At 37.0% G+C, this 19,872-nt stretch overlaps 1 protein-coding gene across 1 annotated transcript in view; it reads right to left on the bottom strand.

The window, feature by feature from the left end:
- The window catches only part of ZDHHC20 (zDHHC palmitoyltransferase 20), an 88,839-nt gene that overhangs the window by 4,250 nt on the left and 64,717 nt on the right, over positions 1–19,872 (bottom strand). The window contains exons 6-12 of the mRNA XM_020968778.2: positions 17,928–17,960; positions 17,463–17,583; positions 14,267–14,399; positions 12,831–12,957; positions 8,379–8,465; positions 1,767–1,858; positions 18–84 (exon numbers count right to left, since the gene is read on the bottom strand). Of these exons, the coding sequence (XP_020824437.1) occupies positions 47–84; positions 1,767–1,858; positions 8,379–8,465; positions 12,831–12,957; positions 14,267–14,399; positions 17,463–17,583; positions 17,928–17,960 (631 nt within the window). The 3' untranslated portion in view covers positions 18–46. The remainder of the gene's footprint in view (positions 1–17; positions 85–1,766; positions 1,859–8,378; positions 8,466–12,830; positions 12,958–14,266; positions 14,400–17,462; positions 17,584–17,927; positions 17,961–19,872) is intronic.

Genomic DNA, 19,872 nt, shown 5'->3' with positions numbered 1-19,872 from the left:
CTTTATGTTAATCTTACCTTACTCTCATTCAAAGGTTAATAGACCATCAACTTTCTATTGAAACTGTGACATGGTTCTTTATCCCTAAAAGTAGATTGCCATACAAAAAAAAAAGTTACTCCATTTTGAAACTAGAAGGCAGACTAAGTGTCAATACAGTGATACCATTTATATGCCACTCAGAGGTCTAGCATCCTCAGCTGTTCAAAAGCCAATAAACTCAGAAATAAGCAATAGCTAAAGAAATGAAATCACATTTTTGCTAATAGTTGTGAAAATGCAAGCTATATTTCAGGATATTGTGATCTTAGACGATTTAAGTCCATAAGATGGTGATGTTTCCCCATAAATTTAAAACAAATGATGTAGTGGGCAAGACGAAGCTGACAAAGAAGGCAAGCTCATATGAGGGTTTAAGTAAGTAAATTTTAAGATAGAACCTGAGGCTAGTATATACTCAACCAGAACCATTACATGTTATTCCCCTCCCAGCCTTGTTCCAGAGTTATACTGGACCTCCACTGGGCCCTCCTAAAACTCTGCTCAGCATCCGGGACCTCCTTGACCTGGAACACCCTAGTATGCATACAATCCATTCACCCTGCTTATCCCTCAGGTTGCACTTGCTTTTCCCATTGGTGAACTCCTTTTAGAGCTTCCATTTTGTGGAGGATCCTAGGCTAGTGTGCCTTCATTTCCCTCCTGGCCCTATTCCTGACTTTTCTCTAGATTTCAAAATCATGCCCCCTCTATTGCTGGCTTACCCTGCAACTTTCCTCAGAGTCTAGGGCCTTTTTGACCTGGAATAGTCTACCACTCCAGGAGCCTGAACACCTCAGTATATCCCTCTGCAAGTGCCATTCCCTTATCCCTATGGTGAGTTCCTCCTGGTGCCTTCATTGTGGAGAGGCTGAGGCTGGACTACCTTCATTCTCTAATCCCCATCCTCCACTTTACCCAGAAATTTAAATAAACAAATAAAAGAATAATTTGAAAAACAGGTTTGATTTCTTTAGCTTTTCCTTTCCTTTCTCCTCCTTCTCTCCCTATCTGCCCAGGCTAGAAATGTAGCTGCCAGAGCCCTTTTGATTAGCACAGAAGCTTTAACCTACTCATTTTTTCTCAGCAGGGGCTGTTCACCTCACCCTGGTGGCCCTTAGCTCCTAGGAGCTCATCATGTACATGACAGACTGTGTGCAGAAAGCTTTGGTCCTATATATCTCAGAACTCCCAAACTCAAGGAATCTACTGGTCTCAGCCTCTCCAACAGCAGGGACTATAGATTGTGCTACCACACCTAATTCAGTCTTTTCAATAATAACTTCATTTTATGATAAGAGCTCATCATACAATAAATATTTGTGCCCATTTAGAAATTACTTTATTTTACCTATATCACACCTGATTATCAAGTTACACCTAATCTGAGGGAAAACACACACACAACCCCCTCTATATATACATATATAATAGTAAAATCAAAAGAGTTAGAGTTCTAAGCTTAAACCTGCACTAACACTTTGGGACACTTAGGTTTTTAGAACAGAATACCCTCCTGGATCCCTCCCTGTAATATATCACCATTAAGGTGATTTGATTCTTATAATCTAGCCACTGCTGGGATCCTTATAATCTAGCCACTGCTTAGCCAATAGCTTACTAATGTTCAGACTTCTTAAGAGTCTGCCCAATATGATGGCTGTTCTAATAAACCTTGTCTTTCGCTGAAAAAAAAAAAAGAACAGAATATAATAAATATGTATTACCTGATCTGACATCTTGATCTGATCCAGTGGCCAACAAGAAATTTTTTGATTCACTAAGTGGCCCAACAGGAAAGTTTTGAGTTGATCCAGAACTGAAAAGAACAACAAATAATGTATTTAATTATTTAAGATTAATCAACGGTACTTCATAAATTTGGTAGCAATTGAGAATATTGGTCTAGAACTGGGAACTGTGAAGACCTGATTCTACCATCATCGTGTCCTTTCCCCTCTTGTATTACTTCCCTTATCCAACTCTGGGATAACAAAGTAGCCAATAAACATTTATTAAGCATCAACTATGTACCAGACACTGGGCTAAGTGCTAGAGTTACAAAAAGAAGCAAGAGACAGTCCCTGCCCTCAAAGAGCTTACAATCTAACGGGTAGACACTTGATGAAAGTAGGGGGTGGGGGTGAGTCACTAAAATAGACTGCAAATGTAAACTTTCCGACTAGCCTACCTTCTGGTTTTGATTCATGAACTCATTATGTAACATAGCAGGGAGGGGCAGCCTCATCATGTGAGACAGGGCTGAAAGAGATGGCGGCAGAACGCACCTGAGTGATATGAGATGAGGAGAGGGCAAAAGAGGGAGCTCTTGGTGAACAGTTTCAGTTTTTTCTCTAAAATATGAGGCAAGGTTCAGAGTTGAGAAGATGGGAGGTCTGAAGAAGGATGAAAAGGCTTGGAAGAGCTGCTATGGTGAGTGGAATAGTGATTCAGTTAGAGAAGTGTAAAAGATTGCCTTGCAGCAGTGAAGACCCAGCTGAAGTCATGTAGCATAAATTTGTAGTGGATCTGGTCAGCACCGTGATTTTTCTATGGCTTCTTTTGATCTCTTGGACAACAGCCATAACCACTCAAAAGAATTTAGTCTAACCACGTAAACATGAAAACCAAATGGCTGAAGGATGCCTTCTCCTTGGATTGTCCAGATTATGATATGCAGTTAGATGGACTTGTAGAGCTTGTTTGTATGAATGCAGATGCTTTGGATATGTGGTGTAAATAGATAATGAACTGGGCCTAGAATTAAACGGGGAGAAGAGAGCTTCTTGTGTTACCACAGGGAAATTGCAAAGCTTGTTTAAAGACCCCACACTCACTCTCCCAAGAGGCTCATCTTTTTAATACCAATATTCTGCCAGCACTGTTATTTGGATGTAAATCATGGAATTCTACACTCTCCAAAGAATTAAAAATGATTGTCACTAAAAGGTTAATAGGTGTCAACAGACTGAACATATAACAAGTAAGAAACTACAAAATAAAAATCAAGGAAGAGATGATAAATGTATAATTAAAAAAGAAAATGAGCTGTAATGTCGGCGTAGAGGACAACAACTGATGGACAGCTGATATGCCCCCATGTCACCTTCAAAATGTAACGAGAAAGTGAGCAAGGTCTCCTGCATGCTGGGTGCAACCACTGGGTCTGTCTTCTAAAAGAACATGGACTTGTGTTACATAATGACCTCTTTATTTCTGATAACACTGTAATCTGGACTTCTCCATCATGTCCCAGAAGCTCTTCATTTTCGAAGATCACTTAAGCCCTAGAACTCATACCTCCTCTCTCTGATTGGACAGCTCCTCCTAGAATCTCCAGTTAAAGAGGACAATTTCTTTATTTCTTACCAGCTCTATACCCTGGATTCTTCTATCATGCCCCCAGGCCAGGTATCCTACCCATCCTTTCTTCAGCTCCTTTAATGTATGGTCTTCCCCGTTAGAATGCAAGCTCCTTGAGGGCAGGTATTTTCTTTTTGCTTGTATTTTGTATCCTCAGTGTTTAGCTCAGTGCTAGGCACATAGTAAGCACTAAATAAATGATTGTTGACTGACTGACTGACTGACAGGTCAGGCAGGTAGGGATAGGTCCTGTTTGTATTATTAGAGGGAACAACTATATAGATGAGATCCCAGATTAATGAGTATTTGAGTAGTAGAACACCTGAAATGGCCAGAAGTAGATGGAGATACTTTTGCACAGTTTTGAAAAAAGATATTTAGCAGAGGAGAGTACTCTGGTTATTGTCTCTTCTAATACCTAGCTAGGTTGGGCTAGGCATTATAAGCTTATGGTACTCTGGCTTAAAGAGAACTGCCATGAACAACCAAGAGCTAACACCTTCTAAACTCTTTCAAGTGTGATGATTAATTGAAAAAGCTTGTGAAGGCTATGACTGAGCAGAGAATAGAGGAGTTGCCTGCTAATGAGTGGTAAGAGTCAAAGCAGTCAAGCAGTGAGCAGAGAAGCAATTTCCTGTGGTGCAGATGCTCCCGAATGGACCAGTTAACACTGACGCCTGAATTCCAGAGTGATGACTTACCTTAAGGACAAGAGTTTTCTTCCCTCATATGCTTCCAGGACAGATTCTTATAAGGGATGCCAACTCTCCATCATACTTATCAAGTACATTGGTGGAAGAGTATGATGTGAGTTTATTAAGAACACTGTGATATATATTATTTATACATTTGCTTTAACATATTAGTCGTTCACTCTCCAGCATGCAGTAGTCATGATTCAGCTAACTCCTCCCTCCACTTCTGTGTCCTCCTTCTTTCTGCTCCTATGGCCCCATTCTACTATTGGTGCATTCCTCCTGGAACCTTCATTTTGAGGAGGGGCCCAGACCAATTATCCTTTAGTCTCAAGACTCTGCCACCATGTCCCTACACAGGTACTTTCCTCCACCCTCTCCTCTCCATGGTCTCCTTTTTCAGTTCCTTTTTATGTATAGTCTTCCCTCATTAGAAATTGAGCTTCTAGAGGGCAGAGATAGTCTTTCCTTTGCTAAATTTGTATTCCCAGTGCTTAGCACAATATTTGGTACATATTAAGTACTTAAAATGCCTGCTGACTTGACATATTAGTATCTACAATATTAGTATTTCTTTTACATTATTAAGTAAATGGTTTTATTTATTGTTTTCATTATTGTGAATGGATGACTGTGTAAATATCAGACACTATGTGGATACATTTCTGTGGTTGTGTAGTTAAAAAAACACATTGAAAAGGGGCCTCAAAGTAGAAGAAATGAATTTCCCCTCAACAGGAGAGTTTGAATGTAACTGTGTGGTGGTGACCTAACTCTGAGAATTCAGAACTGCAACTGTGAGAGGAAGTTAAAGAGAATAAGCCAAACCCAGAGAGAAGTAGGTAGAGTGTCTCCTGTGCTTAGGTGAAATATGAGAGAACCCTATACACTGTGGTTAGGGTTAGCAACTACACCCTACTTGTAGCACAAATAAGATGTTATGTTGTGGGGACTATTGATGTTGTGTGCCTTTTGAGTCACTAGTGGTACAGATGGAAGACCCTATCATACAAGGTCATCCATTATCTGAACTACATTTAAATAAAATTTTGCCCATGGTTTAAAGGAACAGAGGCTCCAACATAGAATACTGAACCTGGGAGTTAGAAAACTTGGATCTGAGTTCTAGCTCTAGCACTTACTGGCTGGATGACCTTGGGCAAGTTACTTAATGAGGTGGTGTAGGAGAAACAGATGCTGGATACCGAGTCAGACTATCCAGGTTCGAGTCTTGGCACTGCCATTAATTTCAAAGGCTAGATCATTTCAATGTAAATTGAGGTAGGTTCTACCATGCACAAAAATCTTTGACCATGGCCTTGGTAACAGACCAAGTCTGTGTTCCTAGACTCAGTCTAGTTGAGTACAATGAAGGCTCCCCACCAGAAAGTCGGCAACTCAGTGATGAGCTTTTTGGCCACGTCAAAACACAGGATGACAGGCTCATACATTTAGAGCTAGTAGGGCCTTAAGAGTCATGCCATCCTGCCCTCTCACTGCACAGATGAGGAACTGAGGACCAGAGAAGTTAGGTGACTTGTCTAAGGCCACATGGGCAGTAAATGGTAAAGCCAGAATTTGAACTCAGGTCTTCTGACTACAAATCCAGCAGTCTCTCCCACTGTACCACACTGAAGTGCAACAACATGAACCAAGAAAAAACTAGTCCTCAGTCCTTCACGGCCCCCTTTGCTTGCAGTGATGTAGCTGAGTGGTGGAAAAAGGTGCTAAAATCATACTGGTTAGATTGTATTCTACAAACTTGAATGTAATGGTTGGTCCTCAGAACATGAGATCCGTGAGCAGGGACTCATGAGTAGATATTGCTGGAGAAGCTAAATCAAATCAACCTTGACATTCTTGCTCTCAAAGAATCCAGAGGAAGCTGTAGCTAAATGGAAGGATGGGCCACAGATTCTCCTAGGAGAGGCAGAGAGAGCAGTTGATTATACCATATATCCAGAGGATGTACGAGAAATGATATCATAAGGGACAGCTGGCCATCTCATATTATAGTACTGATGTTAAGTATAACTTGCAAAAAAAAAAAAGACTGTTCAGAAAGTAATTACATTTTATGCACCAATATCTTTTGCTTAAGATGAAGAGGCAGAAAAATTCTATGAATGACTTGGTAAAACCCTCTAAATTCTAACAGCAAATACTCACCCTTGGTGACTTCAAAGCCAAGGTGAGAAAAGCTGAGGACCATAAGTGTGGCTCATGAAAAGTGAATGAGCGAGGCCAAATACTTAACAGATTACACAGATGCCTAATGTGTTCATATAATGGGCAGTCTTTGAGAAAAGAACTGACAGGTGCCAGGCACAAATAAAACAGCAAAAAAAAAAAAAAAGAAACAGATATTTTAACAGACATGAAACAATGAGTTATTGATATGGGAGTTATTCTTTGATTAGCTGTCTGTGAAAATTCCAACTACCAACTTACAAGGCAAAGATCAAAATTGGTAAAAAGCAAGAAGAATGATTAATAATAAAAAGGAGATAAGGCACACAATCAAAGCAACTCAATCCTCAACTACTTAAGCAAGTAATCAGTTCTGAGAAATGGGAAATGGACATCAGAAACATTGCTGACAGAGATTATAATAATTTTACACAGAATCTTAATGGCTGCAAATGGTCTACCACAAGGACCCACAGAGTTCTTTAGTCAGCAAACATTTGCCCTATTTGTGAAGCAAAGAGAGATGGTGGACCAAGTCAACACTAGTTTAGAATAGAAACTCGTTTTGAAAAATCTTCAGGAAAAAAAAGAAAAAAAGGATGATGGGCAATTATGAGCTATATTGCCTTATGAAGAAGGAGAAGGTAAAGACTATTTTAAAGAAAGCTTGCACAGAGACCCAACTAAGTAAAGTCATCCCAGGGTATTTAAGCATGAAAATGGGAGGACAAAAAGAGAAGAAAAATGCAAAATAGACGTATAGATGATTATCAGTCAAACATTTATTAAACCCTTAATATGTGTGAGGAATTGTGCTAAGTACTGGGGAAGCAAATAAAAGAAACAGTTGTCATGTTCAAGCCACTTATATTCTAAAAGTATCCAGTCTAATAAACTATGTTTACCATCAAGACAAGTGGGACCACCACACTTGGACCCTAAGGTCACAGTGCCAAATGTGTTTACATGGAGGTAGAAATGGCTCCAAATAGAACAAAGGTGGGAAAAACAGTTGTAGGGGACCAAGTGTATGTGGAGTATATCCCTGCTGAAGAGACACAATTGTGAGGGCACCGGGTGACTGATAAACAAAGTACCTGAAAGAGAAGATACTACAGGCTTGGAAAAAACTTGGACCTTATTAATATTATAAAAAGATGACCATGAAAATATCCACAACTACTCACCTACATGCAAGCTCCCATATATAACTAATGAGGAACTTCCAGGATAGCAAGAAAAGACATCATCAAAGAAAGGTCTGATAGAAAGAGAAGACGGGTTGGTTGTGGACCCAGAGGGATGGGGTGACAGGTGGACAGCCAGAGTACTCCACTTGTACCTTCACAATGTCAGCAGGAAGTAGATCTGTGCCAACTTACAGGAAGAAATGGAAAAGAGTTGCAGAGGATAGCAGACTTGGGCAAATCTTCCATCATTTGAGGGAATTCCAAATGAATAAGGTTCACTGGAGTATTATTATTTGGACTGGACTTGTGATTTCATTGGTATAAGGAACACCCTGTGAGGAAATGCCTTCTACAAGAACAGGCTGGCACTTGCTCTATAGCTTATAATCTTAGGGAGCTGATCAGGATACTAAGAGGTGACATGACCTACCTCAGGATGTGTCAAGAATCAGAGGTATGATTCAATCAGGCCTTCCGGATTCCTTTATCCACTATACCATGCTGTCTCCTTTGATTTATTAGGTTTGGTTAAACTTTGTATTTTTATGGAGAATGCTGAAACTATTGTGGGTGGTTTGTTTAAAAGACATAGGATCTGAGCTTACTAAAATGCTATATATTTCTACATAAACAAAAGATTAACTAGTACAATCATGAATACCTGAAAGAGTTCTTGAGCCATTCTTGACCATCTGTGCAAGGCTGTACATTCTGTACATAAATGGTGAAACACAGTTAACAGGAAAATTTAAGTCAACTAGAACTCTTTCCTCAACTATGCCAGTCAGCTGACTTTTCACATATGTATGTTGCTACCATCTTAATTTACAGAACTGAATGTACTACAGGTGAAAGACAACCCATTATTTACATGTACAAAAAAGATAGAAGGCTCACTCACCTCCTGGTGTGTTCATGGTGGTTTGTGCCAGTAACTTGTTCTGTTTCCATCATGAGGCGAGTTGGGAAATTAACACCATCACCCAAACTGCATGATTAAAAATATTAGTAATTAAATTTTACTAGACAGGTTAAATTAAAGCAATCAGGTTTGTTGCTTGCTTTTGAGATAAATAATAAAAGGAGAGTAACACATACAACCAAAAGTCATTCCTCAACAGATAGGTGATCAAAGGACATGAGCAAACAGTTTTCAAAAGAATTGCAAACTATTTACAATCGTTTGAAAGAATGCTCCAAATCACTAGCAAGGAGAGAAATGAAAATTGAAACAACTCTGAGGTCTTATCTCACATATTACAAACTGGTAAAGATGAGAAAAGATGGGAATAGTCAATGTTGGGTTGATAGGAAGATATGTACATATTGTTAGTGAAGCGCAATTGCTGGTGATTCATAAATCAGTACAATAATTTTAGAAAGCAATTTGGAATTATGTAAATAACTATATTGTCCATACTTTTTGACTCAAGAGATTCCATAACTAGGCCTATATCCCAAGGAGGTGAGTCCCTATTACACCAAAATAATTAAAGCAGAGTTTTTTATTCCAAGAAAGAATTGAAAACAAAGCAAATGCCCATCAGTTGGGGAATGGTTAAACAAACTGTGGTATATGAATGTAATAGAATATTACTGTGCCATAAGAATTGACAAATATGATGAATACAGAGAAGCAAGAAAAGACCTACATGAAGTGATGCAGTATAAAGTAAGCAGGGCCAAGAAAACAATGAACCACAAAAAAATAAAAAATAAAAAATCCATGTTAAAAAATTAAAAAGAAGCATGGCACCAAAGAACAGACATGTAAAGACCCATCATCCTATCCATTTACTCAGGTAAGACGTCTATGAGCATGGTACACTGCACATATTTTTGGACTTTCTTAATTTAGTGGTCAGTTACGTTGATTTCTTTCCTTTCTTTTCTCTTTCAAAAATATTATTTGCTATATGGGAAGTCTCTCTGAGAGGGGGAGTGGAAGGAATACAGGGAAAAATCATAGTAAAATTAAAAAAAAGATGTTAATAAAATCTTTTTTTTAAAAGGTGCAGTGGCTTCTTTCAAGGCAGGAAGACCTAAGTTTAAATCTTGCCTAAGACACTGTATGACACATGGCAAGTTTAAAACGAGAATAATAAAAGCAATTATCTCACAAGATTATTGTGCAGATCAAATCAGAATAATATGTGATTTTAATTTCTCTTATTACGAATGATTTTGGCCATTTTTTTATATAGTTCATTTTTTTAAATGGTTGTTGATCATTTGAATTTCTTTGAAAAACTGTTCATACTCTTTGATCACCATGTAATGTTGAATAATAGCATTTGGTTTTATACACTAGTAGCAATTTCTTGTTTCTTATATCAGACTTTTATTAGAGAAATATTATGTTTGAAAATCAAGATAAACTAAAAGACAATGGTCGAGCATGATCAATTTATTAGTTAATCTAGCAGTAACCAATAAATTGTGTTCATGACCTCTCTCAATGACCAAAGACTATGAGGTAGGGCTTACTAGTCTTCATATAGTTTTGAGAAGTACAAGAGAACAAAGAACAGAGTTAAGTGTATGTGTGTGTGGGGGGAGGAGCAATGCAATTGGTTATATAGACTGGCCGCATCATGGGTAAGGACAACATGATTGGCTACATCAAGAAAAGTGGGCTAACATCCACATTATAGTAGTAACCATCCTTCTCTGTCATTAAGGAATGCTTGATAGATTTGAAGGATACTGAAGGATACTGTTAGTGGACCAGGGATAGCAGACTCCCAGGCTCCTAGGACAATCTGTTAGAGAGATAAAACCATCCTTAATTTACAAAGGCAAGGATGGACAATATACCTTGTAGAAATACACCAGACCAGTCTGTAGGCCTTTAAAGATAAGGTATGGTAGATAATGGGTTTTTGTTTTTTTTTTAAATCATGCCTTTAAATTAGTTCAGAGGAAAAGCTAAATTCCTGAGCTCAACTCAAGGACATGGCAAGGTGGCTTTAGGCAGATGTAGACTCAATTATAAAAAATAATATAGCATAAAATCAATTGCACTGTAGAATCAATACAGTAGAAACTCAGGGTAATATTAACTTTGATCTTTTCAGATATTTTATAAGTATTTTCCCTCAATTTACAGCTTTTTTTATCCTAGCCGCCCTGATTTTGTTGTATAAAACATTTTTAATTTCACATGATCAAAAGTATAATTGTTGTATCTTTTGTGTTCTCCTCTCTTCCCTGCTTAGTTAAAAATTCCTCTTCCTAACTACAGATATGAAGGATATACCTCCTTCCCATTCTGCCTACAATGTAACCTTTTATATTTAGCACCATTTGTCAAGTTGGTGGTTATTGTGTTACAGTGTAAGATGCTACTCTAGACTTAATTCCTACCAAACTGTCTTACAATTTTCCCAACACTCCTTGTCTAACAGAGTCATTCCTACAGTAATCTTTGGGTTTGCTGGATTTTTGAACACTGAATGATATATATGATTGTATGTTTTATCTAACCTGTTCCAATCTTACCCTTTCCTAATTTTTAATAAGTACCAAACAGTTTGGAGGATTATTGATTTCATATATGTTAATATGTTCTATATTTTAGGGAATATTATTTGTATATAATACTACAAATATACATATGTATATATGTTTATTATTCACTTATTTGAAGGACACTGAGCTGTGTCCTTTTTTGTTTCAAGTTTAGCGAGGATCACAATGGTGACTGGAATGGAAATTGAGAACATATCAAGTCAGTTCACTACCTGAGAGATTAAGTATTCAAGTGATTAGGCCTTTACATGACTTTGGGGCCATTTTGGAAGAAATCATATATTTGAAGTTATAGATAAAATCTACATCATTGCCTGCTGCTTTTGTCTCTCTTCAATAATGTCTGACTCTTTGTGACTCTATTTGAGGTTTTCTTGGCAAAGATAATGGAGTGGTTTGTACTTCCTTCTCCAGCTTATTTTACAGATGAGGAAATCAGGCAAACAGAGTTCAGTGATTTGCCCAGGGTTACACAGCTAGTGAGTGTCTGAGGCCAGATGTGAACTGAGATCTTCCCGACTCCAGGCCTGGCACTCTATCCACTGTGCCACCTGGCCTTCCACAACATTGCCTACCTAATTCTTAATTCTATTTCATTGACCGAGAGACTTTTATTAAGTTTCAGGGAAGCACTGATTACAGGACAGCAGTATTAGTAGCTAGTATTTATATAGCACTTAAAGGTCTGCAAAGTGCTTTACAAATACCATCGCATTTTATCCTCACAAAAACCCTGGGAGGTAGGCGCTACTATTGTTCCCATTTTACAGATGAGGAAACTGAGGCAGACAGTGACTTGCCCAGGGTCACACAGGCAATAGTTTGAGGCCAGATTTGAACTCCTCTTCTTGATTCCAGGTCTAGCTCTCTACCCACTACAAAAAATTGTCATACAGATTTAGCTTAATCCGAATTCTATATGATCACGATAATACAGAAACTACTTAACTGATATTTTTTTTTTGGTTGGGCAATGGGGGGTTAAGTGACTTGCCCAGGGTCACACAGCTACTAAAATGTTGTGTGTCTGAGGCCAGATTTGAACTCAGGTCCTCCTGAATCCAGGGCCAGTGCTCTATCCACTGTGCCACCTACCTGCCCCCTTAACTGATTATTTATAATGATGATCACGAGGAACTACAAGATTCTGGAGTGTTCTTAATTAAAAAAACATGTTCTGCATAATTTTCATAACAAATGTACTTCATTGTATTTTAATTATCTATAAAAATTTAATTCATGTGTGATATATAGCAATTTTCTATTAACTAGATTATTTGATTAAGCAGACTACCTCACTCCTTGAACATGTTGGATAATAAGGAATTTAATAAACATTTTTCAACTTTATGAGAACTTTAAGATGAAATATGTAGTAATTCATCTTTATATAGACAGCATTGTGAGGTTTATAAAAGTACAAATATTATTGTCCCCACTTAACAGATGAGGAAAAGTAAAGCTCATAAAAATTAAGTGACCTGTCTAAAGTCACAGAGCCAGTAAGCATTAGAGCTAGGATTTAAATTCAGGGTTTCTAGTGCTATTGCCATTACACTATACTGCCTAAGTACAACTTCCAATACTATCTGATATTTCAGTTACCTTCAAGATTAGAATTCTTGGTATTCTATTTTAGCAATGGCTTATTGAATACAAAGCAACAGATAATAGAAAAGTGATGCGTATTAAGTTTTTAAATGCAGGAAACATATTTACTTCCCTTCTCCCATTCTATGACAAAAGGCCCATTTGTCATAATGCTTCAGCAAAAAAGACAGTCCACCATTTCCATGACCAGAGGTCAAGCTGAGTAACTTACGTTGTAAAGATGGGAAATAACCAATATTTTTTTTCATCTCCAAACACCTGTCTCCAATTTTTACTCCAGCCAAGAGAGAAACCATTTTTGTCAGGTCCATTTAGAAATACAGGTGCACGGAATGCCTCTGTAAAAAAATAAAACCAAGAAACTGAGCAACATATTGTTTGTCTGTGAAGAGGTGGACAAGAAAACATTTTCCTCTGTTACATCCCATACCATGGCCTAAGAGAAACATTTTAGACCAAGTATCTTGTTGGAAAAAGATCTCTATTTAGAAAAGAATAGATTAAAAAATATAAATAGATATGGGGAATTTTTTTAAAATAAAAAATGTGTTTTAGGCTTGTCTATCACAACAGATAACAGTTATCTGTGCAAGCAGACACAGTAGAGTAGCTCATATTTCTATAATACTGTAGAGATACAGGCATGGGTTATATAGCCTATACATTTACACAGATAATATCTGTGGAGGATTTATAGAGAAACATAGAGGAGAGTCAAAAAGGGATGAAGAGGCATGAATGAGTTGTCATCTACACCACTGGAGGGAGTGACCATGATGACGAGATCCTAGACTGACCAAAGTAAGCTTACAAAGTACTTTTCATGCATACCTCTGCTATGATTTGTATTTTCAGATCTTATTAAAATTCTCAATTATGTAAAACTTTTTTCTGAGGTCCTAGGCTCATGGGCCATGAAAATTTGCACAGATAGTTAACTGGACTAAGAGTGATACTAATATTAATGGTAGCAATTAATATTTAAAGACTTTTTAAAAGTTTACAAAGCACTCCTCCTAGTTACCTGGTGAGGCAGGAAGTATAAGGATCATTCTAAAAATTCACAATAAAGACCAACCAATTGCTAACATCAGATACCAACCTGTTAACACCATACAAAAACATTTTCCAAAGAGCTTCACCTGGTCAACATTTCTTTTTCCTGTCCTTCTCCTCATCCCCCACTTCTTTAATGGAAATACCTTCTGAGAGTAGAGATCTTGAAATAGTCTACCTTTCTTCAATTTTCTCAAATTAGAGAATATACCATTCAAGACAAGTGATTAGAAAATGCCCAATTAAAAAATGTTGTTAAGTGTTATTTCTAGGTTGAGTTTCCAAATTTTAATGAAAAAAAAAATCATTTTTAACCTTTTACAAAAAAATCTTGAAGTGAGTTTTGTTTTCTTAACCTGTTTCAGAGAAAATTAACTCTAACATTAATTACACATATTTGCCTTTGACTTAGTATGCATTATTCTAATTCCATCATCTAGTAGTTCATATTTTCGCTGGTTCATAGTTCTGCATAAAGCAAATATTTGAAAATTATACTGATTGTTTTATTCTATTATGACATCTCTTCATCACACAATTCATAACAGACATTTACCTAGGCAATGAGTGGTTTTATTTTAATCAACTGACCTATTGTTGTTCTATTTTTTCCAACTAGCCAGAGGTGGTAGCAGAAAAGTGACAGGATGCTAATGAAGAACATAGTAGACACAAAGAAAAGAAAAAGGACGTGGAATTGTGCACGTGTGTTTTTTAGGTTGGTCTGACAAGAGAGAGAGAGAAAAAAATAATTAGTTCAGAGCATGGCTGATTTTTTCATACCTTTTCCATTTATACCTTTTATACCATTCTCTGGTAAAATCTTCCTAGAAATTTAAATATTTCAATACATTTTTCCAGATACAAATAATAATAGAATATATACATAAGAAACATTCTGAATGCAGGAAAAGCACAAAAGGAGATGAGTTGGTCCAAATCCAATCATTAGCCTATGGAAGAGAGTTCACAATCTATACTATTATGGATTAGTTATTTGAAACTACTGTCATGGGTTTTTAGCTTTTATCAATAAACAGCAATAATGAAAACAAAAAGCACATTCTTGTCCAAAGGGAAGAACTCAGTAATTTATTTGGTACCTACAGTGCTATGCTTGAAAATTAAGGTAAACTGAGAGACTATGCTGCGCATGATCAATTTATTAGGCGAGCAATAACCAAAATTGGGTCAATGGCCTCTTTCAATGATCAAAGACCCACGAGATAGGGCTCAAAGCCTTAATATAGTTCTGGGAAGCACAGAGTTGGGTATGTGGGGAAGACAATGCAATTGGTTCCAGGATAGACAGCCTCATGAGGGTGAGGCCAACATGACTGGTTACATTAAGAAGAGCAGGCTAGCACCCATGTGGGGCTGGTAACCACCTATCTCTTCACAGAGGACTGCTTGACCGATTTATAGGACCCTTCTCCATATTGCAGACGTTGTTAGTAGACCTGAGTTAGCAGACTCCCTGGTGCCTAGAAAAGTTTGTTAGGGAGATAAGGCTTTCCATTATTAATGGCACAAGGACAGTTCTGGGATAATGTATCTCTTAGAGCTAGCTTCAGGATTTAAAGATTATACCAGATATCTTGTTATTTTCCCAGAAGCTGAAGGTATAAGGGATAACAAGTTAAGGCAGGGGGAAAACTGAACTCCTGTGACTAAGAAATGTTCATTGTTTGAGTCCACCCACAAGGGTAGAGATAGTGGACCAGACTCCCTAGTATCCCCCTGCATCAAGATAACAAATTTCCTTGAGGCAAAAATACAACAGTGACTACCAGGAAAAGTGAACTTCTAAACTTAGCTCATAGGCAGAGACAAGGAAATGTTGCTTACAAAATGGGGCAGTAATACAGAATAGGATCAACTAAAGAATGGAATCAATTACGAAATGATACAGAATCAATCTAATTCCTTCAACAAAAATTCACACTTGAATGGACATCAGGTATAAATAAGTTTTTAAATAAATCATGTCAAAAATTGTATACATGCTGCTAACTAATACCTGCCCTAAACAAAACCATGACGTTTAGCTTTGGGTTCCCTGTTCCCTTCTGGCAATCCCTCTCCTTAAACCAGGAATCCATTGGCCTCATGCTGCCCCCTGGCTAGCAAGCATTTCCAACTTTTTGTTTTCATGGAGCAACTCTAGGCCTTTCAAACCCCACACTCAACTTCCTCAGTACTTTGAAATGACTGCAGAATCTAAGCTACCAGTGAATGAAAATGGATGAATGTGTTTACATTTTAAGAAAAGTTAAAGTATTAATGAAATGGAAGAATCAGAGTGAAAACTAGGTGAGGGAGTTATTTTTGAACCCATGGGTTGGTTGTACCCCTCAAATTTTACAAATGAGGAAACTACTTATTCCATCTATACATAAAGCTTACATTGTTTAAAACAAATAGTAATACACAGCACAATAAATGCTATAAAAGAAATCATGAAAATTAACAAGGTCTACTTATAAATTACATCAACAATGCATTTTACCTTTGGACAATTCTCTGCAGATTTCCTGCGGCAAAGCTTGTACAAATAAAGATAATATATTAAGATACCAATATCAATAAAAAATACCTAAAAACATTATTATTAAGACTGGTTTGTATTCAAGGATTACTAGATTACCTTCATCCTCCAGATAAAAGAAAAACAGGCAAGAGTGCACGTGACTATACTGTAATCTCCAAATATAGGAATGTTTAAGGCTCTTTAAAGACTATTTACTTGAGTTTTTAAAATGGAGACATGTATAAGAAATAGTCTTAAATTTGTAGGTACGGTGTATTAAATCTGGGTAGTTTTCTGAATTAGAGCTATCACTTTATTCTAATGATCAACTGTTTTCAAAAAAAATCTGAGATCGGAAGAAAGGGGTAGCATTCTCTAGCAGTACCTTCTTGACCATTCTAATTCAGAAAAAATAAAAGTCTTCCAATCTGACTGATGCATTACTGGACGACATTTACAGAGATGCTTTAGCTGGTATCATTTGGAACTGAAATGTCTCATCTAAATTAATTTCTTAGATATGAGAAATACTCCTTTAAAGGCCAAAACTTATAACATTTTTAGGTATTTTTGATGACACTGTAGGACAGTGGACAAAGCACTGGACTTGGAGTCAGGAAGAAAGATCTGGATCCAAATCCCAACGATGACACTTAAAAGCTCTGTGATCATGGGCAAACCAACTTTACTGCTCTGACCCTCTGCTAACTCCATAAATGGATGTTAACTACACTGGGAAGGAGAGTTCCCAAGCCAATGAAATCACAGATCATTTACATACTGATATACTTTTGATGGCAAACTTTCTAAGATGCATACACAATCTTCTACCTTCTTAACTTGAGGCTATTAAACAGTTTGGCTTTTTAGCTTGGTAGGAACAGGGGCTTTTGCCAAGATATCCTACAGAGACACTGTCTACCTCCACACCAAGAGGCAACAGAGTTGGACTTCAGGGAGGCACTGAAGTGCACAAGGGCTTTGACTCGGTGGTAGATGTGGACTACATGAACCTCAAAGGAGGAGATGTTACTCAATGTTGGAGATAGGGGAAGAACCTAGAAATGGCAATGAAGAACGACGAGCATTCAAACTCCCCCTCTTTCCATCTGGCTCATTGCAAATTCTGAATATTAGAAACTGGTTAATAAGCTCTTACATTAGTACTGAGTCAAATGTTCAATCATTAAAATATTATAGCACTATAATAGCTTAATGAAAACAACTCTATGGCACGTAAGATTTTAATAAACTTACCGTCCAGAATTTTATAAAATATTCTAAAACTGTTGTGGTCACCAGAATACAATACACAAGGGAATAAAATAAAAACAGCAGGAAGTATTTGTAGTTAGAAAATCCCACGCAGTTATTCACCCTGGAAAAGTAAAGGAGATAAATGGTTATAATATAAAGAAAAAGAAAAGGAAGGAAGATTACACAGTAAAATCACATTAAACCAATTTAAAAAACTGAGGGTAGAAGAAAAAATGTAAGAAAATTAGATTATTCGGCTAATAAATAAACCTATCCACACAAAATAATAGTACCACATCTCAATTCTTAAATAATCTAGTTATCAGAACCATTTCAGAATATATTATTGATCATATAGAGAAATTATATGAATAATTTATATTTTAATGAAAGAAAAGCATTGTTTCAAAATTTAGGACTTCTTCCTTCCCCACCAAAAAAGGTTTTTATATTTTTCATACATACCAAGGACAATGATGATCCATCTTAAGAACACATCTAAGGAAAAAAAAAGTACAATAAAATTCCATATTCAAATTTCCATTATAAATTCCCATACACTTAAAACTTTTCCTTCACAATTTTATCTAAGAGCATGATAATCAGTATTTTTATTGCAATAGGATATATAAAACTTTCTCAGGTGTTTAATATTCAGCAAACACTTACTATATGGTAGGCTCTGGGCATATAAAATGATCTATACCTTTGGAGAACTCAAAATGGTACAGAGGAAGAAGCTCTGGCTCTGGCAGTCAGAGGACATGGGTTAAAATCATACTTCTGGTGATTATATGTATATGATCGTGGGCTAACCACTAGGTTTCCTCATTTATAAAATGAAGAGGTTGGACTATTACTTATTATCTTTGAAGTTCCTTCTCATTCTGGATCTATGACCCTATGATATCATGTTTCGGTTGTCAAGACACTTATAACCTGGTAGGGTGTAATAAGCCAAGGACAAATGTAAACATGATATGAATCAAACCAATAATTCAATCGATGGGCATTTACTAAGGGTTGATGAAAAGAAAGAGGAAATCAGTTGCAGCCCTCAAGGAGCTTACATTCTAATGGGAGAAACAACACGTGAATAACTAAGTACAGACAAGATATCCAGGATAGATGAATCTAAGATGGGAAAGCTCTAGCAACTTGCCAGAAGAGGGGGATGGGGGAAAGCAGAGTGGGGTGGATGGACCAAGAAAAGCTTCTTGCAGAAAGTGGGATTTGAACTGAGTCTGGAAAAAAGTCAGAGAAACTAAGGCTGAGGTGAGGGGCAGAGTGTACCATGTATGGCATGAAGAGGGAGAAGAGTCAGGGCAAAGGCATGGTGATAGGAAATATAGTGTTCTGTTCAAGAAACAGCTGGATCATCAAGCACATGGGAGTAAGGAGACTGGAAATGTAGGAAGGTACCTTATGAAAAGCTTTAAACACCAAATGGAGGAGTTTCTATTTGATCCTGGAGGTAACAGGAAGCTACTGGAGCTCAATGAGCATGGGGGTGGGAGTGACAAGGTCAGACCCATGCTTTAGACAAATCACCTTGGCAGGTGAGTAGAAGATGGAATACAGTGGAGAGAGACCTGTGACAGGGAGACCAGTAGAAGACTGGAGATTTTATATCGCTTCAGCACTGAAGTTTTAAAAGACACATGAGTGAAACTACTACAGAGCATAAAATTTATTTAAAAGCATTTCCTATGGAATTATGAAAATTTAAAACTGTACAAACTGTAAGTTTTTAATCATTTATTTGAGACCCAAATGATCTTAAAATTTACAAATTTATTTCTATGGGTATAAGCTTCACTGAAAAGGCAAAACTTGTAAATTCACTTTATTGTTTGGGAAACTAAACTACCTGGCTTAGTGGAGCTGGTTCATTTGCCTTAGTCATATTTTGTTGTATCTAAATGCGGGACAGAATTAAAAAAAAAAGACCATAAATTTAGTGAGACTTAATTCCTTTGAACAAGTCAACTTGTTCTAAACTTCCTTTACTTAACATTTTAAACAACAGCCATGGTCAGGAGCAAGGTATACTCTAAGAAAGCTGAGAGACAGAGTCCAATGAGCATTGATCTTTAGGCTAAGATCTTAACTGCAGGCCAGGTTAATAGTAATTAACACAAACAGGGAAAACTACAGTAAAAACTACTGTGAGTACAGGGCAGAACTGCTCTTCTGGAATTAAAAAAAAAAAAGAACTGGATGAATCCATTGGTATTCCAGAGGTATTTGAATAGCCCTCCTTTTTATATAGAATACTACAAGGTCTGAAGAATTAAAGTTATGGTTCACCAAAAGGGATATGCTTGGGTGAATGGTGGCATGAGTTAAATCCATTACCAACAAAAACTGTCATTAATATTAAGAAAATAAGTTGAGGGAAATGGTTAAA

This window comes from Phascolarctos cinereus, unplaced genomic scaffold (genome assembly GCF_003287225.1).
Source record: "Phascolarctos cinereus isolate Bilbo 61053 unplaced genomic scaffold, phaCin_HiC Scaffold_726;HRSCAF=1367, whole genome shotgun sequence".
NCBI lineage: Eukaryota > Metazoa > Chordata > Mammalia > Diprotodontia > Phascolarctidae > Phascolarctos > Phascolarctos cinereus.
This window is presented reverse-complemented; position numbering and strand designations above follow the sequence as displayed.